At 36.6% G+C, this 22156-nt stretch overlaps 2 protein-coding genes across 30 annotated transcripts in view; both read left to right on the top strand.

Annotated features, from left to right (window-relative positions):
* The window catches only part of LOC309497957 (sialic acid-binding Ig-like lectin 14), a 216727-nt gene that overhangs the window by 148187 nt on the left and 46384 nt on the right, over positions 1-22156 (top strand). For 12 of the 29 annotated variants that reach the window (XM_082168386.1, XM_082168387.1, XM_082168379.1 and 9 more), the window contains one exon: positions 5046-5063. In XM_082168386.1, the coding sequence (XP_082024512.1) occupies positions 5046-5063 (18 nt within the window). Of the gene's footprint in view, positions 1-4534; positions 4560-4998; positions 5332-22156 lie in introns of all 29 variants that reach the window. The other 17 variants (XM_082168365.1, XM_082168390.1, XM_082168360.1 and 14 more) reach the window with 7 other exon arrangements.
* LOC309496346 (myelin-associated glycoprotein-like) lies at positions 9124-20699 on the top strand (the record flags this gene model as incomplete). The annotated part of the gene is made up of 6 exons (XM_082166341.1): positions 9124-9328; positions 11105-11371; positions 14806-15105; positions 17869-17956; positions 18540-18606; positions 18693-20699. The coding sequence occupies 6 exons, from the start codon at positions 9124-9126 to the stop codon at positions 19008-19010; spliced, it is 1245 nt and encodes a 414-aa protein (XP_082022467.1). The 3' UTR covers positions 19011-20699.

Below are 22156 nucleotides of genomic sequence, written 5' to 3'. Positions count from 1 at the left end.
TGTAAGCAAAATCTTAAATGGTCAATATAAGTCTTCTTCAAAATATATATTTTGTCTTTGCATTGTGGCTCAGTCAGTGTCACACCTGAATGAATGGCTAATTATGCAGAGTCATTATGCAGAGTGGGTGGGACTAAGGTGTAAACTACTCCTCCCCCTCGCATATTGGCTTTCCAAGCAAAACCTGTTTTACACCATTTAAATCAATGTATTTTTTTTGTGAACGATAAAGCAAGACTATTTTCACATAATTTTGAAGCTAGAACTGAAAGGGACAACATCCATTAGTCAAAAGTCTTGTGGGCACATATTTTGTATGAGTTTTGTGGTCTTATTTCAGCAACTTTCATTTTTATTTTTTTAAATAACCACGCATAAACATTATTCTCTTAAAAATACAAACATCTACATACATGTTGCTCGCATATTATGGTAGGCCTGTTTGTGCTATATAGAGTGAATTTACACCTTTGCCATTAACATGTTTATAAATAACTGAAAAAAGCACAAATGTCAGAGCATGTCAGAACATCTCAAGGGCCCCAAAAACAGCTTGGTCCCCAGAGGGTTAATATTTATTTTCAATATAAAGCACATCCGGCTATTTTCTTTCTCATTCATTCATGTTTTGTTATTAATAACTTCAAACAGAACGGTCAACTGAAATCTGCGCGGATTATCAACAATACGACACATTTATAGGACATAAGGGTCTGTGCGGCAAAAGTGAAAGCTAGGTGAAATGTTTCGAAATGTCTCTTTGCAGAGCAAAGCACCCGTTTCAATAAAAGGATATATTAAAGTTTATATAGCCTACTTTCACATTTTCGCTGCTGTTCTAAAAATGGTTGAGCTGCAGCTGCTTGAATCCCAGTGCAGGAGCTCTAGCTAGGTTACCACAGAAACGTAAGCGGTTAGTTGATTGTTGTGGTGACTCGTGACACTCGCGAACAGCACTGAACATGCACTTTTGCCGGTACAACTTGAATATTATTATTATTATCATAAACTTTTCATTAACTTCGGTAGGCTGTACAACAAGGGAATACAGATGAAGGGCAGCGAACAATGACGTCGATTTTACCATATCAATCCGAGCGCGAGTGCGATGATGAATCACTGGATGAACTAAGTTAGTCATTCAACCCGAACCTCCATCGCAAGGACAACTCGAGCAGGACGTTTCTCAGTGATACACACTGAGCGGTTGATATTGATATAATAAAATAAAATGTTTAACTCATTTAAAATGCTAAACAAAAAAGTTAAATAAAAAAGTATCCTTTCATAATTTTTGGAAACTGCTGTGAGTTAAATGAACGAACACGTTTGTGCTTTTTAAAAAAAAAGTGAACAAAATGGAAAAGAGCACTGGGTGTCAAAGTTGAACACTTAACTTGACATTGCGTTCTGAAACGTGGTGCGAGAAACTAAAAAAGCGCGACGGTTAAGCTGTCTGTTCAACGCATTATGTTTAGATCGAAAACAACCTTTTCTCATTTTCATCACAACTAGACAAGGGCGAACAAACTGTAAGAATTTATATTAAAATGTATATTATTTTACATTTATAATGTGAGTGAATCTTCAAAAAGATCAGGGGCTTTCGACAATAATCAGGGGATTAAGCCGCCAATGTAGCTACTCACCAATAGCAGATCACGAGAGGACATGCGTCTGTTGTTCAGGGCTGACAACTATTGAGTTAAGCTAAAACATTTGGTAACATGTTACAATGTTTACATGGTAGAATGACTGGTATGCTTCTGTTTTATTAGTTCTTGACACAAATTTCACGATTTCTATTCATAAGCTTCAACATTGTATTTAGATTACTGTACTAATGACTCTTTCTAAAAAGTATTTTTGAAGTGCATTTGAACTTTATCCTGATCTTCATCTGTCAGTCTGTAACCTTGCTAACAGCATTAAACCCAACACTGATTATGCAATTATAATTGTTGTTTAAATCAGTTCATGCTATCTGAGCTGCATTAAATCCAAAGATGCATTTTGTTGATTTGATCTCATTTGATTGGTAGTCATACAGTGTCTTTCTTATTCTGGCCGAATTTACTGATAAAATGAAATAATCTGACATAAAAGGACACAGATGCTACTAGCTTTATTGCTCAATGTTATTTCAGGGTTTTGATCTTCTCTCACCTGAGAGAGCACAGCCTGTATTTTATTGTATTATTTCACGAGTTCACATGTTAATGAAATCTGATGTAATATTATAATGCGTATTTGGCTTGCTGTCCAGGGGGAGGGCTCCGAGCTCGGAATTCGGCCCGACCCCAGAGTACTCCCCCCTATGAATGTATAGATCATAGGTATCTATGAGCAGACCCAGCCGAATGTGAGGTGATGGGGTGGTGGCGGGATGCTGAGACGGGAGATAAGTCATGAGACAGGAGGTAAGAGAAGGCTTTATTTATACTGGCTTCTTCTTGTGCTGATTGGATGATTACCTGAACATGCTCCTCCCAAACTTTGTTACATAAAACTTCATAATGACTATTTAATATTACCTCTAAACTTTGACTAGGCTAGGCATGTTGCATATTAATTGTTCTAGAAACCTCAAAGCATATTTTATGTTTGTGTATTTTGTGCTACTCCAAAATGATGTTCTAGTTGAGGTCATTTTTAGTGTAGGTAGGGCCCTTACATAAACTCAAGCCCAGAGGCCCCAGACCCCTCAGTCCTGCCCTGATTGCATTTATTTGTGCTACTGTTCGTAATTTGGACATTTGTTGTTTTATTACTGACTGTAGAAAAGCATAATTGACTCTTCCCCCCATCAAGATCATTGTTAATATAGGCAAAATAAAATATTTATTAAAACGTATTTTATTTTTAAGGTTCTTAATGACAAATTTTTTATGAAAGTGACACTGAGAGTAATACATTTTTTATTGGTGGAATTGGAAACAAGCTTCCATACATTTGATCATCGGTGTCAGAATTAGAGAAACAAACATGAAACAAAACAGCAGTATTTGCTGAAATCTGTTCTGCTTTCGGTTTCACTCAGTATCTTGAGTACGAAAGAATCTGCAAGCTATTTAGTCCTGAATTTCCCATGTTTCTTACTGTAATACTATAATAGCCAACCTTAAAAAGTAATAAACGCGAAGAAATGAAATGTTAATGTTTCCTTAACAGATTGCGTTTTAAATGTGAATCAACACTTATTCCTGAATAATATTTAGTAATTATTAAGCGTTACTGGATCTCACAAGATGTTTCAAGTAAATATAAAGAAATAATTTTTGAATATTATTCAATAAGCTTCATACTGATTAAAATATATTACTCAGTCAGGCTATAGTTATTTAGTTTGGACTGAAAGGGGAAGTGGTAAAAACTCTAATAGAAGTAAAGACATGTTGTTTTCACACACAGATCTCCCTCTATCCAGTGTAGAAGAGTCACAGTCGCTCTTTCACTCTTCTCCGGTAAGTCACTTACACACAACACACTAAAACCTCTGTCGTTTAGAGATTTTAAGTCTTTTGACACTCAGGTTGTAAACATGTCCAAGATGAAACTGTTTTTAATCTTTCTAAAAAATTATTTAAGATTTTTCAGTGATTTAGAGTTTGGATTTAGTAGCCTGTATTTTTTCTCATGACATTTATCTCACTCATGAAAAATAGTTTTTGGATTTAGAAAATAATGTTTACACCAACAGCTAAAAATTAATATACAAGTTTAAAAAGGAAATAACTGCTGTTAAGTTAATAAACTCTTAAAAGTAAAGATTCCAAAAGGGTGTTTTTTCACAGCGATTCCATAGAAGAACAATTCATGGAAACTTTCAGTGAACACTTAAAAAAAAAGAAATCTTAATATGAAGAACCTTTTAATAATCTAAAGAACATTGTTTTTTCCCTATAAAGAAGCTTTTATGGAATGGAAAGATTCAATGGATGTTAAAGGTTCTTCAGTTTATTTTAAGAGTGTATATGATTGTGTGTTTGTATTTTCTGTTGTAAGGTGGAGTGAATGTAAATGATGGAAATATCTGTGACGTTTCTCCTCACTGGATGTCTGATACAAGGTTTCATTCTTATAGATTATTCCTCTGCTTAATTATTATTCTGAATTAAATTCCATATGAATAAGTGCAGCAGTTTATTCTGCATGTAAACTCTGTGTGATCAGTTCTTCTTGTCTGTGTGTTTTAGGAGTTTTTTGTGGCTTTAGTATCAGTCTGCCGAAGAGAGTAGAAGCTCTACAAGGATCCTGTGTTTTCATACCCTGCACATTTGATATTGATCAACAATATGTAACAGAACTCACTGAAGATGTAAAGAGAATATGGTATAAAGACACATCTTCCACTGCAGTGTTTGACTCCAGTAGCCCCGACACTGCATCGTTAAAAGGAGAAATATTTGGCACTCCTACAGAGAAAAACTGCACCACCCGCTTTGATAATGTCCATCAGAGTGATAATGGGTCGTATTACTTCAGAGTTGAAGGCAGCGGAAGACTGAAATATAGCTACTACAACAAACCTGAATACAAAGTTGAAATTGCTGTCATAAGTGAGTGTCATATTGTTCATGCTGCTTCCATCTAAATGTAAGTGTGGCGCGGCCATTAGTAACATGATTGTGCGAAGCTTCTGGTGACATTCACTACCAGTTATTAACTTGTACAAAAACTGTCTGTTATGCTGCTTTATATTGCAAACTACTAATTGTTATCATATTATTTTGATTTATTATCATAAACACACTGGTTTGTAGTGCAAATAGTTTTACCAGTTACTGCAGAGTTATTCTTCTAATCATTTACTAATATGCGGCTTATGAATCGGAAGTCTCGCACATTCACAGAAAATGTCTTATGTCTGCGATGCAAAATGAGTTGGATAATGTTACTGGACATAAATAATAAATAAATCTACTACTGTACAATATGTGCCTTCATTATTGGATATGATTATCCTGTAATGTTTGACTGTATCTCTATGTGTTGTAGATTCTCCACCCAAACCCACAGTGAATCTTTTTAAGGATCAGCAGAAGGTGAAGGAGGTGAAGGAGGTGAAGGAGGGAAGCTCTGTGAATCTGCGCTGCTCGACTAAGATCTTCTGTTCCTCTCGTACAGCAGTTTTCACATGGAGCTCGTCTCCTGAACATCTCCTCAACGAGAGCGTCACACAACAGCAGCGTCAGGAGCAAACTGAGCTCATCTCTGATCTGATCTTCACTGTAACTCACCGTCATCATTTAGCCACTTTCACCTGCACTGTAACACACCAGCTTCAGGATCAGGTCACAAAACACAAGTCCCGTACGCTACGTGTTCAGTGTAAGACAGGGATTATTTCAATCAATACTGTCTGATCATCTAGAATTAGTGCTGTAAATCATAACATAATTGCCTGAATGTTTTTCTTCTCTATTAGATGCTCCTAAAAACACATCTGCGCATGTACATGCATCTGGTATTGTTCTGGAGGGCCGTTCAGTGACTCTGAGCTGCAGCAGTGATGCAAACCCACCGGTGCTCCACTACACCTGGTACAGAGACACTGAAGAACCACTGAAACCAGTGCAGAGTGGACAGAACCTGACCATCAGCAACACCGACCCGACACACACCGGACGATACGTCTGTACAGCTCAGAACGAACACGGCGCTCAGAACGCATCAGTGATGCTGGACGTCCAGTGTGAGTATCAAGAGGCTCTTCTAATTTACTCACAGTCATTACTATATCAGACTTCAGATTTCAGACTTTATACACACACACATATATACTAGAAGTATAAAATATTGCATATAATTTATTTTATATGCAGAGAAAGAGAGGAATAGTGTAAATAAATACACAAAACATAAATTATACATATAAAAAATTATTATATATATATATATATATATTTATTTATTTTTTATATAAAAACTTCATTTTAAATATTTGAAAGTAAAGATACAGTGAAGGTTTTATATCACAGTTTTTTTTTAAATACATACATTTTAATGTAAATGTCAACAATAAACGTATTTAATGCATCAAATACAATATTAAATAATGTTATTTTATATATATATATATATATTCATATTAAACATAATATATAAAACCTTCACGGTTACTTTAATTCCAAATATTTAAGGTCAGTTGTTTTGCACAGAGTAGCATTATCAACCGCTACTATAAATGATCTTCGCTAAAACAGTTTTTTCAATCTTTACTAGGCTTGTAAATGTACAGTAAACGACAAGAACTAAATGCAAATATAATAAACATGACTTTGTAGTCCTTTGACCTGCTGACAGCGGACCCTTTTACATGGATAAGAAAATGTGTACGATTTAAAAAGCATTTTTATTTGTCACTAATTACTTCCCATACTTATATTAGTCTTATTTTATAGCATTTATGACTTTACAATTATTCCACAAAAAAAAAAAAAAAAAAAAAAATGTATGGCCAACATTTTTTTCTTCTCTATTAGATGCTCCTAAAAACACATCTGCGAATGTACATGCATCTGGTATTGTTCTGGAGGGCCGTTCAGTGACTCTGAGCTGCAGCAGTGATGCAAACCCACCGGTGCTCAACTACACCTGGTACAAAGACACTGAAGAACCACTGAAACCAGTGCAGAGCGGACAGAACCTGACCATCAGCAACACCGACCCGACACACAGCGGACGATACGTCTGTACAGCTCAGAACGAACACGGCGCTCAGAACGCATCAGTGATGCTGGACGTCCAGTGTGAGTATCAAGAGGCTCTTCTAATTTACTCACAGTCATTACTATATTAGACTTCAGATTTCAGACTTAATACATACACACATATATACTAGAAGTATAAAATATTGCATATAATTTATTTTATATGCAGAGAAAGAGAGAGAGGAATAGTGTAAATAAATACACAAAATATAAATTATACATATTATATTAAAATTATTTTATATATATTTTTAAATAGGAAAACTATAAACTATAAAAACAACCGCTACTATAAATGATCTTCGTTAAAACAGTTTTTTCAACCTTTACTAGGCTTGTAAATGTACAGTGAACGACAAGAACTAAATGCAAATAAACATGACTTTGTAGTCATTTAACCTGCTGACAGCGGACCCTTTTTACATGGATGACAAAATGTGTACGATTTAAAGGGGTGGTATAATGCCCTTTTCACAAGATGTAAAATAAATCTCTGATGTCCCCAGAGTGTGTATGTGAAGTTTTAGCTCAAAATACCCCACAGATATTTTTATATAGCATGTTAAAATTGTCAATTTTTGAGGGTGAGCAAAAACGCACTGTTTTGTGTCTGTTCCTTTAAATGCAAATGAGCTGCTGCTCCCGGCACAGGGGGTGGAGCTTCAACAGCTTGCACTCACACACACTGAAAATGTCAAAAATGTTTAGCCTTTTATGTTCAAACCGGATTCAGACAATGATGGAGAGACTCAAGAAGAAGTGACAACATGTAGAATGCAACAGAACATTTCTGAATGTTTAGTTGATGAATTTATGTAGCGTATGTGTAGTTATCTTCTGGTCATTGATTAGCATATTCTGTCTTGATAATCTATTAATCGCGTTCCCGGGGGCGGGGTTTATGTAAATTGTAGGGTTAGTGCTGTCACTAAGCCGGGAGGAATGTGGTGTAGTCTCTACCAGCCGTTTGTTGTAGTCCTTAAAAAGCAATTTCTTTAAAAACAAATATCTCCCTTTGCTTTGAACTTTGAGCGTTGTCACTTTGCAGATGTTGTTTATGCTCAAACAGCAACATTACACACTAACTAAAGTTAGAAAAGTGAAAAATGCAATACATTTGAATATGTATTTTCTCGTTATTTCATCTGACTCCATAAATGAAAAGGTTTTTAATGATATCTGTGCATCATTAAATGTGAGTGAATGTTTAACTATTCCTGTTAACTCCTTAATGAAAATAATGCCAAAGTCGGTTAGAATAATCAAATGTAACAATTTATTATGTCAGGTAAATGTATCATGCCAATTTTCCATAATCAATTCAAAGACAATCGATACAAAACACCAAATGCTCTGGAATAAAGAGAAGAGATGCGAACCCAACATTAAAATACATGATGCTGAATTCTTTGAGGTCCGTTAACATCATGGGCTCATCTGAGTAACAGAAGGCCCCGAACCCCTTGCTACATTCCATTATATAGACAGACCTCTTTCACATGGAAACATCTGAATTTGCATTCAGAGTTGACACCTTTGGGTGTAGGGAGACCATTTGTCTAGAGACCAACCCCTCCTTGTGTGCCAGTTATCCCTAAACTCTTAAAAACCTTATTACCTTTTGTTTTACTTATTTGGGAATGAGACACTCATTGAGTCTAATGAGTCACCCTGAGACATTTCAAATGATACTAAATATGTACAATTGTCGATGTTAATCATTCACATTAAACCATATGAAGAGTTCAGATGCAAAAGCCTCTAAATGCCATCTGAAATTTTCTTATAGAATGATCATTTTTATCAAGCTCGTATATTTAAATTCAATAATTTCACTCAAATGGCAATGAAGATTACCTATTAATTGTCATTTAAGTGAAATTACTGAACTTAAATATACAAGCTTGATAAAAATTATCATTCTATAAGAAAATTTCAGGTGGCATTTAGAGGCTTTTGCATCTGAACTCTTTATATTCTTGGGTGAGTTTTTGGTGATCTTTGCATGGGGGGGAGGGAGGGGGAGGGGGGGGGGGATGAGGGAAAGAGATGTAGATTAGGATGACTCTGAGGTGAGACTTTCGTCTCAATAGTGCACGAGGGGGAGTTCAAACGGTAATTTCCAGAGAGGTCCTTTGTCCTCTCAGGGTCTGGTCGCTCTTCAACCAGACAGTCCGGCATCTCTTAATTTCTCAATTCTTACAATAATCAACCACCCCTTTGAAAAGCATTTTTATTTGTCACAAATTCCTTCCCATACTTACATTAGTCTTATTTCATCGCATTAATGATTTAACAATTAATCAACATAATTTTTTGATGGCCTAAATTTTTCTCTCCTCCATCAGATGCACCTAAAAACACATCTGCGCATGTAAGTGCATCTGGTATTGTTCTGGAGGGTCGTTCAATGACTCTGAGGTGCAGCAGTGATGCAAACCCACCGGTGCTCCACTACACCTGGTACAGAGACACTGAAGAACCACTGAAACCAGTGCAGAGCGGACAGAACCTGACCATCAGCAACACCGACCCGACACACAGCGGACGATACGTCTGTACAGCTCAGAACGAACACGGCGCTCAGAACGCATCAGTGATGCTGGACGTCCAGTGTGAGTATCAAGAGGCTCTTCTAATTTACTCACAGTCATTACTATATCAGACTTCAGATTTCAGACTTAAAAGCTAAAAAATAAATGAATAAAAATACAATTATATTAAATATTTCATACATTAAATAATTTTAATGTATATATTTTAAATATATTTCATATTTTTAACACATTTAAAAACCTTCACTTTTACTGCAAATACTTCCACTAGTGTTAATTCATTGTGTTTATGTCTTTACTATTATTTTACAAATGTGGAAGATTGTCATAATGCTATCTACTGTGACAGCCTGAATTCTGCTGGACGTCCATTGTGAATGCTTGGCAATTGCTATTATCAATCAGTTACTCACATTCAAGAGGACTGAATTAATTGATTTCTCATAATATACTCAATGCCAAAAAAAAAAGAAAATGTTATTTTGATTAGGATTTTAATGTGCAAACCCTAACATTAATGATCCAAGTAATGAGGCCTGTCTGTAGATACGTCACAGACGTTTTTCTGTGAACATCACTGAACTGCAAATTTATGTTCAGTGTCAGTGGGTTTTGATTTATTTTATTCCCAGATGTGCTTCAGTTGCTCACAGAGCAGCTGTTCTCAGTTCAGACTAACACACTGTCCACACTGTAGCTAATTAAAACCATTACACAGCTAGTGTAAAGCGAACAACGTAATAGGTGAAATACAGACACATGGGGCTCTATCTTGCACCCAGCGTAATTGACTTTGTACACCGACGCATGTATCATTCCTATTTTGCACCCGCGCACAGCGGACTTTTCCCTCCACAGACGCACGTCGGTAAACTAGCAAATGCATTTGCGCTCCCGGAGGCGGTTCAGCGCAAAGAGGTGTGTTCCAGCGCAAACGTTCCCTGGTGCTATTTTGCAGGTTTAGAAAACAATTCCGCCACAGAGACAGACCAGGAAAAACCTAGTCTAAAGTCAGTGGCGCGTTGTGCATGTTATTCATATGCTATTTTAAGGGCACATGCTTGGCCATAATCAATGTAGCGTGTGCACAACGCGCATACACTTTGCTTATCTCATCTACACACAGACGCAGCAGTTCTCATTTTTAGAAAACCATACATTATTACAAGGAAAAATATTAACACACAAGGGAAATCATTGTTGTGTCCATGAAGATGTGAAAAATTAGGCATAAATCTAGCTTACACATTTACCCAAATTATTATACACCTGTTTAACCGAAGCTAATTTGGGTGTGTTTCTCCATCCCCAATGTCACTTCTCTGTGTTTTACGGCCCTGATGAGAACGTCGGTCTCCTCGGCTGTGAACCGCTGCTGGCGCGCGCCTGGCAAATCCGCCGTTATAATAGCAAACCGCCATGGAACAAGCGTGCCTGCTCTTAAAGGGAATGTGAGATGTCGCTCTGATTGGTTTATTTCACGTTACGCCCAAACCACACCTATGAATAATGAAGCTACTTCAGACCAACCCATTTTAGATTTGCGTCCGGCGCAAGAGTCATTTATCCCGCCGGAATAATAGCAACAGCGCCCAAGACCCGCCCACAAAGTTACTTGCCTTTTGCGCTTGATACTTGCGTTTCAGATCGTTAAAATAGGGCCCAAGGTGTTTTGTCGGTTATTTTGTATTGTGTTCATCTAGATGTTTGCACACATGCTTCAACATACTGCCTACATCTGAAACTTGTAAAATAACAAGGTTTAAACATACAGCTATTCAGTTACTAACCCAGATCTTGAACTGCTACACTACACTCCACATCTTTTTTCCTCAGATGCCCCAAAAAACACATCACTGTCATTCTTTCCCTCCGGCTCTATGATGGAGGGCCGTCCAGTGACTCTGACCTGCAGCACTGATGCAAAACCAGCGGTGCTCAACTTCACCTGGTACAAAGAGACCGGATCTCAGCTTGAGCTCCTCCAGACCGGATTTAATCATACCTACGTTGTGTCTAACCCTACACATTCCACACGGTATCGCTGTACAGCTCAAAACCAGCATGGCCAACACAACGCAACAATTGAACTGGATGCTCAGTGTGAGTACAAAGAAAAATGACTGCACTGTTATATTCACTTATTTAATCTGATCCCTTACAGCAAAAGCATAACATTGCATTGTATTTGGATGCAAAGTGCAATGTTTATGGTGAAAATAAACATGTATTGAGATTACAAAGGTGAAATTTACCATAAAAGCATATGATGATACGTTTTAACACAGTCACAATATGACTTTCAGCACTGAAAAGACACTATTGAAGAGTTGCAAAAAACACAAAACCATGTTTAAATAACTTCAATTTGATGTATAGCTTAAGGTAAAGACTATTTGATCAAATAAACTACACAGTGGTTTAATATCTTATATGAAGGATGCAGTTGCAGTTCAGTTGCATGCTAGAAATGCTGTTAAATGTGTGTAACACTTTTGCATGGGTGTTTTCTTCATATACAGAAAATGTATATGGAAAGACCACAGGAGATTTGGTTCCCCTACAGAGCAACATGTTCAAGTTTTGAAATGCAATGTTTCAATATGAATCCTTTGTGAAACTGCACTGAAGCAAGTGAAATTGCATGAAGCTGTCAACAGCCTTTTTTTTTATAATACTAATGCAATGTGATTAAATGTAAGAGAAAAAGGTAACTGACATCTCAAGTTCTCTAAAGTTCCTTGAACATCAAGTCAATTGTTGTATGTTAAAGGAACACTCCACCGTTTTTTGAAATAGGGCTTATTCACCGTCTTTCCTACATTCAGATAAGTGGGCAAACCATTTTTGTCTCAGTGCATGCATTGTTTTAGTTTGGAAGCGCCACCGCTAGCTTAGATTAGCATAATGAATGGAATACTTTGTTGCCAGCTAGCATATCATGAGTAAAAGTGATAAAAAAATAAAAAAATAAAACGAATTACTTCTTGTGGCCTGCGTATTCACAACGAGTACAAATAGCAATGCAGATTAAGACTAGGCGATTTCCTAGGCAGATATTGACTTGGGACTATATTGGGGTGAAGCACAAGCGAAGCACTGCTACTTGGGCGCGGTGAATTGGAAAGACGGTGAATTGGTGAACAGTATTGTTATTTTATCATAGAAGTACTGGGATAAATGTTTATAGTTTGGATATAAACAGATTAATTCTGTGGTTAATTCTGTGGACAAACAGATTAATTCTGTGGTGAAATCTTGTTTTTTCCATTTAAGATCAATAGCAAAGGTTAAACCGTTTTTGTCCTCCAGTGATTTTGAAAGGATTATCCATGCTTTTATTTCTGTAAGACTAGATTATTGTAACTCGCTATATGTTGGTGTCAGCCAAGCACTTCTGAACCGTCTTCAATTGGTTATAAATGCGCCTGCTAGACTTTTAACAGGGACTCGTAAAAAGCAGCATGTAACACCGATTTTAGCCTCACTTAAATGGTTGCCGGTGGAGTTCAGAATTGATTATAAATTACTGATATTTGTGTACAAAGCCTTGCATAATTTGGCTCCATCATACCTTGCGCATCTTCTTCATATACATAAACCTCTTAGGTCTCTCAGATCAGCAAATCAGATGATCTTAGACATTCCAAGGACGAGATTAAAATTGAGTGGTGATCGGGCATTTTCTGTGGCAGCTCCAAAGCGCTGGAATAACCTGCCTCTACATCTCAGACTGGCTCCTTCCTTAGGTTATTTTAAACGAAATCTGAAACTGTATTTGCTAGAATTAGCGTTTGGTTCAGTAGGTTAACTAGTAAGAGGCTCTTTTCAGATGTTTGTTAGTCATTGTTCTGTCTGAAAAAGAAACATTTTATTATGAAATTTTATTGTGTGACTGTACAGCACATTGGTCAACATCACGTTGTTTTAATTGTGCTTTATAAATAAAGTAAATGAAAAAAAAAATAAACACAGATGTCTGCAGTAGCGATCAAAATACAGTAAATCGCCTTGTGAATGTAACTTGATGCTTCAAATAAAGATTGTATCAATTAAATTGTTACACAGGCGACAAGTGACTTTAAAAAAATGTATTCGTCATTAAATCATTCATTCAAGAGATTTGTTCAAAAACGCTGATTCATCCAGTAATGAAACAAGTGAATTCTTTGAGCGAGTCGTTGAATCATTCTTTTAACCCGTCTTAAAAAAATAAAAAAATAATAATAATCTTTATAGACTACACTACAGCAATTAACATTTTGTCAGAACCTTTGGTAAATTACATGTTGTTTTGTTTAGTTGTCCATTCAGAATCATGCGAGAATTTTAAACAAAACAAAAAATCGTCTCAATTCATCCAGAATCTAGCGTGTCCAGCGACGCGACAAAGTTGAGATATGTTTATCTTTATGAAAATAAAAAGTGACTTTTGGGAGTGACAACCAACAGACCTTACTCAGAGCACTGCCATGACAGGTATGAAAGCGAATGAAGTCAGTGGAGCTCAAGTGATACAAGACTGCATCCTGTAGTGGATTGTCTGTGGCAAGATGGAGAAGTTAATCTTAGCGGTCAGCAACTTCCCTAATTTAGCATATGTCTCTGAGTATATATGGTGGTCCTCGCAGTGTTGACTCAATGAACAAAATGAACATCCACAGATAAATGACCACGATAGCAAAGAGAACTCGCTATTTCGTTTATCTTTAAAAGTAAGCATTTTATGTACTGATTCCATTTATATTTAATCTTTTCGCTCCAAAAGAAAACTGATTCGCTGTCTACAACATAGAATAGCATCCGTTAATATCATTCACAAACGTTCCTAGGCAGTAGTGGAAAACCCCCTCACCGCCAGCCACTGATGACAAAGCCTCTGGCAGAGTAAATGCAGCTTTAAAGAGTTTGTCAGCACAATAATGGCATTTTCCCCAGAGTGGCATGTTGCAGACTTAAAGGAACTAAGAGTAACCGCAACTTCAAAATCGTAGCTTGTTTCTCTTTTCTACTTCAGTTTTCCACTTACACTATAAGCTTTCGGTTATGGGGGTTTTCTTCAGTTCTTGCCATTATCTTATTCATTTTTGTACACAGTAAGGCTTTTCACACTGCACTTAACCCTGGGTTTGGTTATCATCATTTTAAACACCACTTTTAATCCAAGGTAAAGGAGCGTTTCACACTTGTAATTTAGAAGTGCCGTTAGCACCGCTTTTTACCCGGGGTTATGAAACCCTGCTCAGAAACAGGAGTAGCGCTGCTAATTTGGCATCATTAATCCTGCATTGCGTTGCAACCAGTGTATTGTGAAATGATCTGTGTTCGAATGTTACGGCTAGACGCTTAGCAACCAACAGCCAATCGCATGGCTCATAAGCACATTCTTTGAACAGTCATGGGCGTTGTATAAACAGTAGTTTAGCGTTTGAAGGGAAATTGTCAAAAGTGCTAGAACAAAACAGGTCCTCAAACTGTTTTATTTTGCACAGATCCTACACAGAAACTACAGTTTATGATCTTATTGTCTCTTTCAGTTGCGCCCAAAATCTCCAGCTCTTGCAACAAAAGCAGCGTAATCACGTGTGTCTGTGAGGCTCATGGGAATCCCTCGCCTAAACTAGAGTGGCGTCGATCTGGAAATGTTCTCACCAATTCTACAAACACGTTCATCAGGAATGAAACTTTAGGAAGCACAAGCTCGAAGAGCATCCTGACCATCCATCAGCCTCTCACAGACACGGACGTCCTGCAGTGTTTCAGTGCAAACACTCTCGGCACCGCCAGCGGCAGCCAACGGTTTCATCCCGTCACACGGACATCCGGGACAGAGACACGTGAGATTCGCTTCTCTGACACGCACAACAACAGCTTTATCTGATCAACAAGAATGATCACAAATGAGATCTCTAGAATATCTTAACCCTTCTGAAAAAGAAGTGCACTTAATTTGAATTGAATGTGCGCTTGTAGTGTACTTCAAATCTTAAAAGTATTCACTCTTAGAAGAAAAGTTTCTGTACGGTGCTTCATATATAGAATCTTTTAGGGATGATTTTATGGATTTAGTTGTCCTTAATTTGTATTGATTAATTTTTTATTTTAATTACATTTTATTAATTAAACAGCTCATAAACATACTTAATCAGTAGAAAAAAAATGAAAGACCCGTTAAACATTAATGTATTTTCGCAATCATTTAAGACATTTCTCCTTAGAACCTTTTTGGTATAAAGTGATCTTTAAAATTGATTCAAGAACCCTAGAGTTCTATATAGAACCCCATTTAACGTTTTTTTTTTTTTTTACTTTAAAGGGTCATGAAACCCTAAACCACATTTTCTGAGATTTTAACAGAGGTATGTGTGTTGAACACCATTGAAGACAATGTTAGCATCTGTTAGATTTAATAGTAGGGGGAAAATGGTAAAATTTTAGTTTTTTTCCGCTATTTTCGTCTTCCGGGTTTAAAATCTTCATCGTGTCCACGTCACAGGCTGTGACGTGGCAGAGCACTATAGTACTTTGATGACTCATCGGTGTCTCATAATTATTCATGACTGAGTTTTCTTATCCAATGAGAAGACACGTGGCTCTTAATTATTCATGACACCACGTGGAACTTTCCAATGACAGACATGTCAAACTGTCGTGTAGTAGATGAGAGAGCGCGTTTGTTTTCGTGGTGCAAAAGTTCCAGTGCATCTTTCCCCGCGATACTGCCCGGGCTAGACTCTGGCTGTGGGCGGTTGGTTGGCCATCAACCACGGACACATCTATGTGTGTGTAGCAACCATTCAACTGGAGAATGGTGGACTTCAGCCTTGTAACACCAATGCAGGTTTCGTCTTGCGAGTGATGCGGTCCCGAGGACTTTTCTATCGCTTCAGAGGTGTGTGTGTGTGTGTGTGTGTGTGTGTGTGTGTGTGTGTGTGTGTGTGTGTGTGTGTGTGTGTGTGTGTGTGTGTGTGTCTAAAATGTAACCCTTACCGTTTTACTTGCCTTTTGTTAAATAATCACTCGTTATTAAAATTTAGATATTTAGATAATACCTCAATTGTATGGAACGTATGCTTAGTTTGTGCAAATTTCTATGTCACTGTCCATCTTATTATCGGTTCAGGGGGCGCGTAGATCTAGGCTATGTACGGAACGTTTTTGTTTTGTTTTAAGCGGAAAATTTATTATTTTCAAATATATGCATTTATAGTGTGCATATAAACAAATATATATTTTATAATGGCATAATTATACATATGCATGTACATTTATATGTTTTAAATACAATTATGATTACTGTAGTAGGCTAATATGTGTAGCAGGGCATTCAGTTACTTTTGAAAGGACAAACATAAGGTGTCAGTGTATTTCATTAGACTTTAACTTTGCCAGCTATAAAAAAATCTAGTATTTCCTCACGTTTTACCACTGTTGACAGTGATATGCATGCATGGGCCACTGGCTTTGACCACACCCACTCCCCTCCCTTCTTCTCACAGCCACCACGCCCATTTAAGTTGCATTTTTCAAAAAGATTGTGAGCTAGACTTGAGCTGAAAGAGGGGGGTTTCATGACCCTTTAAAGCACATTTTAAATTATTGTTTTAATACATTTTGCTGTGCTTTAAAGAAGCAGACTTGTTTTGATGTGTTGACTAACATATTATAAGCACACGAAGTACTCTATTAAAATTTTTATTGTAAAATTAGTGTGTTATTCAATATTACATTTAAAGATAATATATTAAAAGCAGCTTCATTACAAATGTGTAATTAAAAACACATTTAAATATGTTTAAATATGCATAACCTACAATTTTCGGTTAAACATTATTTTAAGGTGTCCGTGTTATAATGTAATTATACATTTAAGTACTGAGTAATAATAATTAACTACATGTACTTATGATTAGGGTGTGGTTAGGGTTAGCTGCATGTAATTTATTGTTATTACTATGGTAACTACATGTAACATGTAACAAGGACAGTGCAAAATGAAGTTACTAAATTTTCAATAGAAATGACATTAAAGTTTATTTTAGTTTACATACATGCTTATCAGTATTTGGCTGTACACTTTCACCATATTTCAAAGACAATAGAAGTAATTGAGAAATTACATAAAAATATGTACTTTAGTCTTATACTTCAAAAAAAGAACTCTATGTTTGGCTTATTGAATTTAATATAAATGTAACTTATAATTATAAATAACATGCAATTATGTGTCTGAAAACATTACCTTCAGTTCACACTTAAATATTTTTCTTACTTTTTTCTTTTTTTTTTAAGAATGCTGAAGTGTACTTCTTTTCCACAGGGGAATTATTTATCCTAGAAAGCAATGAGGTCAAATGGAGACCAAATGGAAACTTTTCTCCAGAGAAATGTGCTCATATTTGCCAAGATACTAAAGTATGTAATCAAATATCAGAGATCTCAGTATGAACTTGAATCGAATCTATGATCAAATGATCTGAGCTGCTCTTCACATTCATTTTTATCACTCCTGAGAAACATTTTAGACACTTAAATGATCTCATTTAAGAGTCCTGAGCTATAAAAGACCAACCTCTGAGCAATAAATCACTGCTTTCCAGGTTTCCATCACCCGTCTGTGCTGCTCGGAGCTGCTGTCGGCACATCAGCGATGATGATCTTGTGCATCATAGCAGTCTACAATGAACGGTGGGTACATCAGACAAATGTCATTTGAGGAAAGACCAAAAAACACGATTATCACAGAACTGGTCCAATATATAATGAGCTGAGGCTAAACTATAGATGATTACAGAGATTTTTTCGGCTATTCTGGTAAATGTGTTCAAAATATGCTTGTCTTGTTTTCCAGTACAAATATCTAAACGTTCTTAAATCAAGATACTTTTACTTGAGAAGCAAAATGACTTCAGATATTAAGCCTTGTTTTCAGAAAAATGCCAATGGGTTCAGAGAAATACACTTTTTTAACCCCATTGGCAGATATTTGTTCTTGTTTTAAACATAATCTTAATTTTGATCGATTTTTCAGAAAACAAGACTTTTATATCCCATTTTGCTTCTCAAGTAAATGTGTCTTAATTTAAGAATGTTCATATATTTGTACTGGAAAAAAATACAAAAATACAGAAGAACATCATTTTTTGCAGTGTGAAGCCAAGTGTGAGACTTTTACTTTACTAGCCTCATCACAAGGAGGATTTGTGATTCTGATTGACATATTATATCAGAAATTGAATCTATTTTTTGATGGCCTAAAAACATTTTTCAGAAGAAGGAATCCCAAACCTTCAAGAACCAGACAAGACGACACATCTGGACTCATACTGTCTCAAATAGTGAGTTAAACACACTCACACTATTCATTTTCAAAGACATCACAAACGGACATTCATCTGATTCTGCTGTGTTTCTGCTCCATCAGGCCACGGATTCCCATGGAGACGGCGAGTGTGTTTACGGGAATAAAGACATGCTGTCAGCCGTTACACCAAGATCACCAGAATCTCTTCATTATTCCACCATCGACTTCACGAACGCAGAGCCGCCGTCAGGAGAGATCAGGGGCGCCTCCTCGCTGACCGAGGAATATGCTGAGATCGGTCATCATTCTGCAGGAGATGCAGCATCTGCGACCGACCTCAAGGAAGACCAAAGCCCACAAGATAGTAGGGCGAAGATCCCGGATGTGTCATCAGAAGACACGATTTATGGAAACATGACCCGTCGCTTGGTTGTTTAAAGACAGAAAAGGAACAGTTGCACTTTGTCCAAAATCTAATACTTCCCTGCTATACAGTATGCGAAAAAGTAGTATCATGTCCGAATACATAGTATTAAAAAAAACATTAGGCTAAACATACCCAGGATGACCTACTACTTCTCAAGTGCGCATTCAATGAACACTTCATTATCCCAATTAGGGCCCGGGAGAGGAGTTGTGAATGGCAGTGAAGCGACGCAGCTGACGCTGTAGGTCACATGACCGTGATAACAGGTCACATGATAGTACCAACTCAGACAGAATGCAATTTTACCGTTGGTCAGTGCAGATGTTGTTGAACAGTGAAGGCCTGTTTAGACCAATAACTATAACGAAAACCACAACGATACGAAAGATAAACGACTTAAAAAAAAAGAATCCAGCTGATAAAAAAATAAAATAAAATAAAAAAGCGATCAAAACACTGACAGCCAATCAGAATCCATCCTGCTGTAAAGAGCTTGAGCATTTAAAGCAGTAGACGACAAAACTGCAGAGCGCACTTATAATAAACAGACCGATATTGTTCGTTGGTGTGACTGTGGAGGATATTATTGTTATTTTTTTATAGTTATGATTCTTGGTGTGAACGAGCCTTTAGAATGAACCGAAACCTTCAAATCTTTATGCATAACTCAAACACCACAAATGGATTTTGAGCAAATTTTCACCAACAAATTGCAATTCTATCATTCCAAATCAGTAGGACTTTCTTTCTTCTGTTGAACATAAAAGAAGATATTTTGAAAAATGTTCCAGTGTTTTTTTCCCTCAGTGTTAATGGGGTCCAATGATGTTTTTGGTTGCCAATGTTCTTCAAAATATCTTCTTTTACAAACTATCCATATACAATATGTATGAACTAACATTATGATGGACAGAAATTAGCTACTTTATGGCAAATTACTTGAAATAATCAGTAACACTTAAAGTCCCCTGTATTTTATCCCTTAAAACTCATCTTTGATCACCAAAATTACATATTTAAAAGGGGTTTTTTTTCTTTAAAATGCCTTAAAATAGTTTGAATATAACTCTACACCCTTGACTCATTTAGTATAGGCGGTTCTTTGAATATGCAAATTATCCCCGCCCCCACTCACTCACAGCAGCTCAGAGATCCACGCGTTGACCTGATTGGTTACAAGTTTGTGACGTCAGAAACACCAGCGAATTCAAACTGTGTTTTTGAGACTGTCTTTGGTTCACTGCAGGTTTAAGGAGAAAATACTCAGCAATAGTGTCGACTAATGCATTTGTACATGGTTTGTCTCAAAGCATATTAAAAACACCACAGACATATAAACAGCATTAAAAGCTTGATTTGTTAACATTAGGTTATGCAAAATTTGTTTAGTAAATGTTGAAATTAACATTAACTAATATTAACAAAGCATTGTTCATCGTTCATTCGTGTTTACTAATGATCACAAGTGAAAACTTACTCTAAAGCCTTACCTAATGACCTTTGTGACCTCTGATCAGAGATCTTACAGAAAATATAGGAGTCAGAAGTTCATTTCTGTAAAATAGCATGAGTTTGAACAACCATTTCTTTTCTTACCAGATCAGCAGTGGGAAACGAACTTGACATCAGTGTGTCGTTTATGTTGCATCAGTGTGTCGTTTATTATTGTACTTGTGATTGAGAACACAGCCAGCTTCTTCTGGTGTCACACTTTCAGAAAGAAACTCCTTTAAAAATAGGAGCTCCTTCTGGAGGGATAAAACATTTCATTTTAAAACATTATTTTATAATGTATTTTATTATACATCAGTGTATTCATTTTCTATTCAAAATGTTTTTTTTGTTGTTTTTTTATTACAATGTTAATCAGCTTCATTCAGTGTTTATGAAAAAGCATACCGGAGGGTGAAACACTTTTTTGTTTATTAGACTCGATATGCAATTGTGTAATTCACAAAAATCAACACAGGAGGGCAAAACCCTTTTATGTTTATTATAATCGATTTGGAACGGTGTAATTTACACAAATCACCACAGGAGGGTGAAAGACTTTTATGTCCATTAGACTCGATTTCCAATGGTGTAATTCACACAAATCACCACAGGAGGGTGAAAGACTTTTATGTCCATTAGACTCGATTTCCAATGGTGTAATTCACACAAATCACCACAGGAGGGTGAAACCCTTTTATATTGTATGTACACACAGCGGACGATACGTCTGTACCATGGGTCTGTACAGCTCAGAATGAACACGGCGCTCAGAACGCATCAGTGATGCTGGACGTCCAGTGTGAGTATCAAGAGGCTCTTCTAATTTACTCAGTCATTACTATATTAGACTTCAGATTTCAGACTTAAAAGCTAAAAAATAACCTTAAACTATATAAATTAAACATAAAAATTATATTTAAAATGTTAAATATGGAATAATAATATTAATGTTTTTATAATTTTCATGTAATAAATCATTTTTAAAACCAGCATGGCCAACACAACATGACATAAATGCTATGAATGTAACACAGTAACTGCTTAACACGATCTAGATTGCATTTGGATGCAAAGAAAGTGCTTTGTTTATGGTCATACAATAAACATGGATTGACAGGAAAAAGATGCAATTTCACCATAAAAGCATTATGTGATGTATACTTTGTTTCACGGTCACAATGACTTTCAGCACTGAAAAGACACTTTTGTATGAGGAGCCACTGTCTGATCATCTAGAATTAGTGCTGTAAATCATAATGTAATTGCTTGATTGATTTTCTCTTCCTTTAGATGGACATGTACATCTGTGTCTGTAAACACAGCTGGTTTTGTAGGAGGGCCGTTCAGTGACTCTGAGCTGAAGAAGTGACTACGCTTACATGTGCACTAGGGCTGGGACAACGCGTCGAGGTCATCGATGACGTCGACGCAAAAAATACGTCGACGCAAAATATGCGCATCGATTCGTCGACCTGTTTTTATTTCTCTAAAAAACGTTTGCAAAACATTTACCTTATGTGCGCTGAATGTACGCGATGGCCGGATCAACATTCTGTCCAACGTTATATAACCAATCCAGGGGTTTTTCTGTATTGATCTTTTTTTGGGCGGCTGTCAAAGCCTTATTTGATCGGTGAGTGATGTAGAATAGAATGACTGCTGG

This window comes from Leuciscus leuciscus, assembly GCF_965113295.1.
Source record: "Leuciscus leuciscus genome assembly, chromosome: 4".
NCBI classification, from domain to species: Eukaryota; Metazoa; Chordata; class Actinopteri; order Cypriniformes; family Leuciscidae; genus Leuciscus; species Leuciscus leuciscus.
This window is presented reverse-complemented; position numbering and strand designations above follow the sequence as displayed.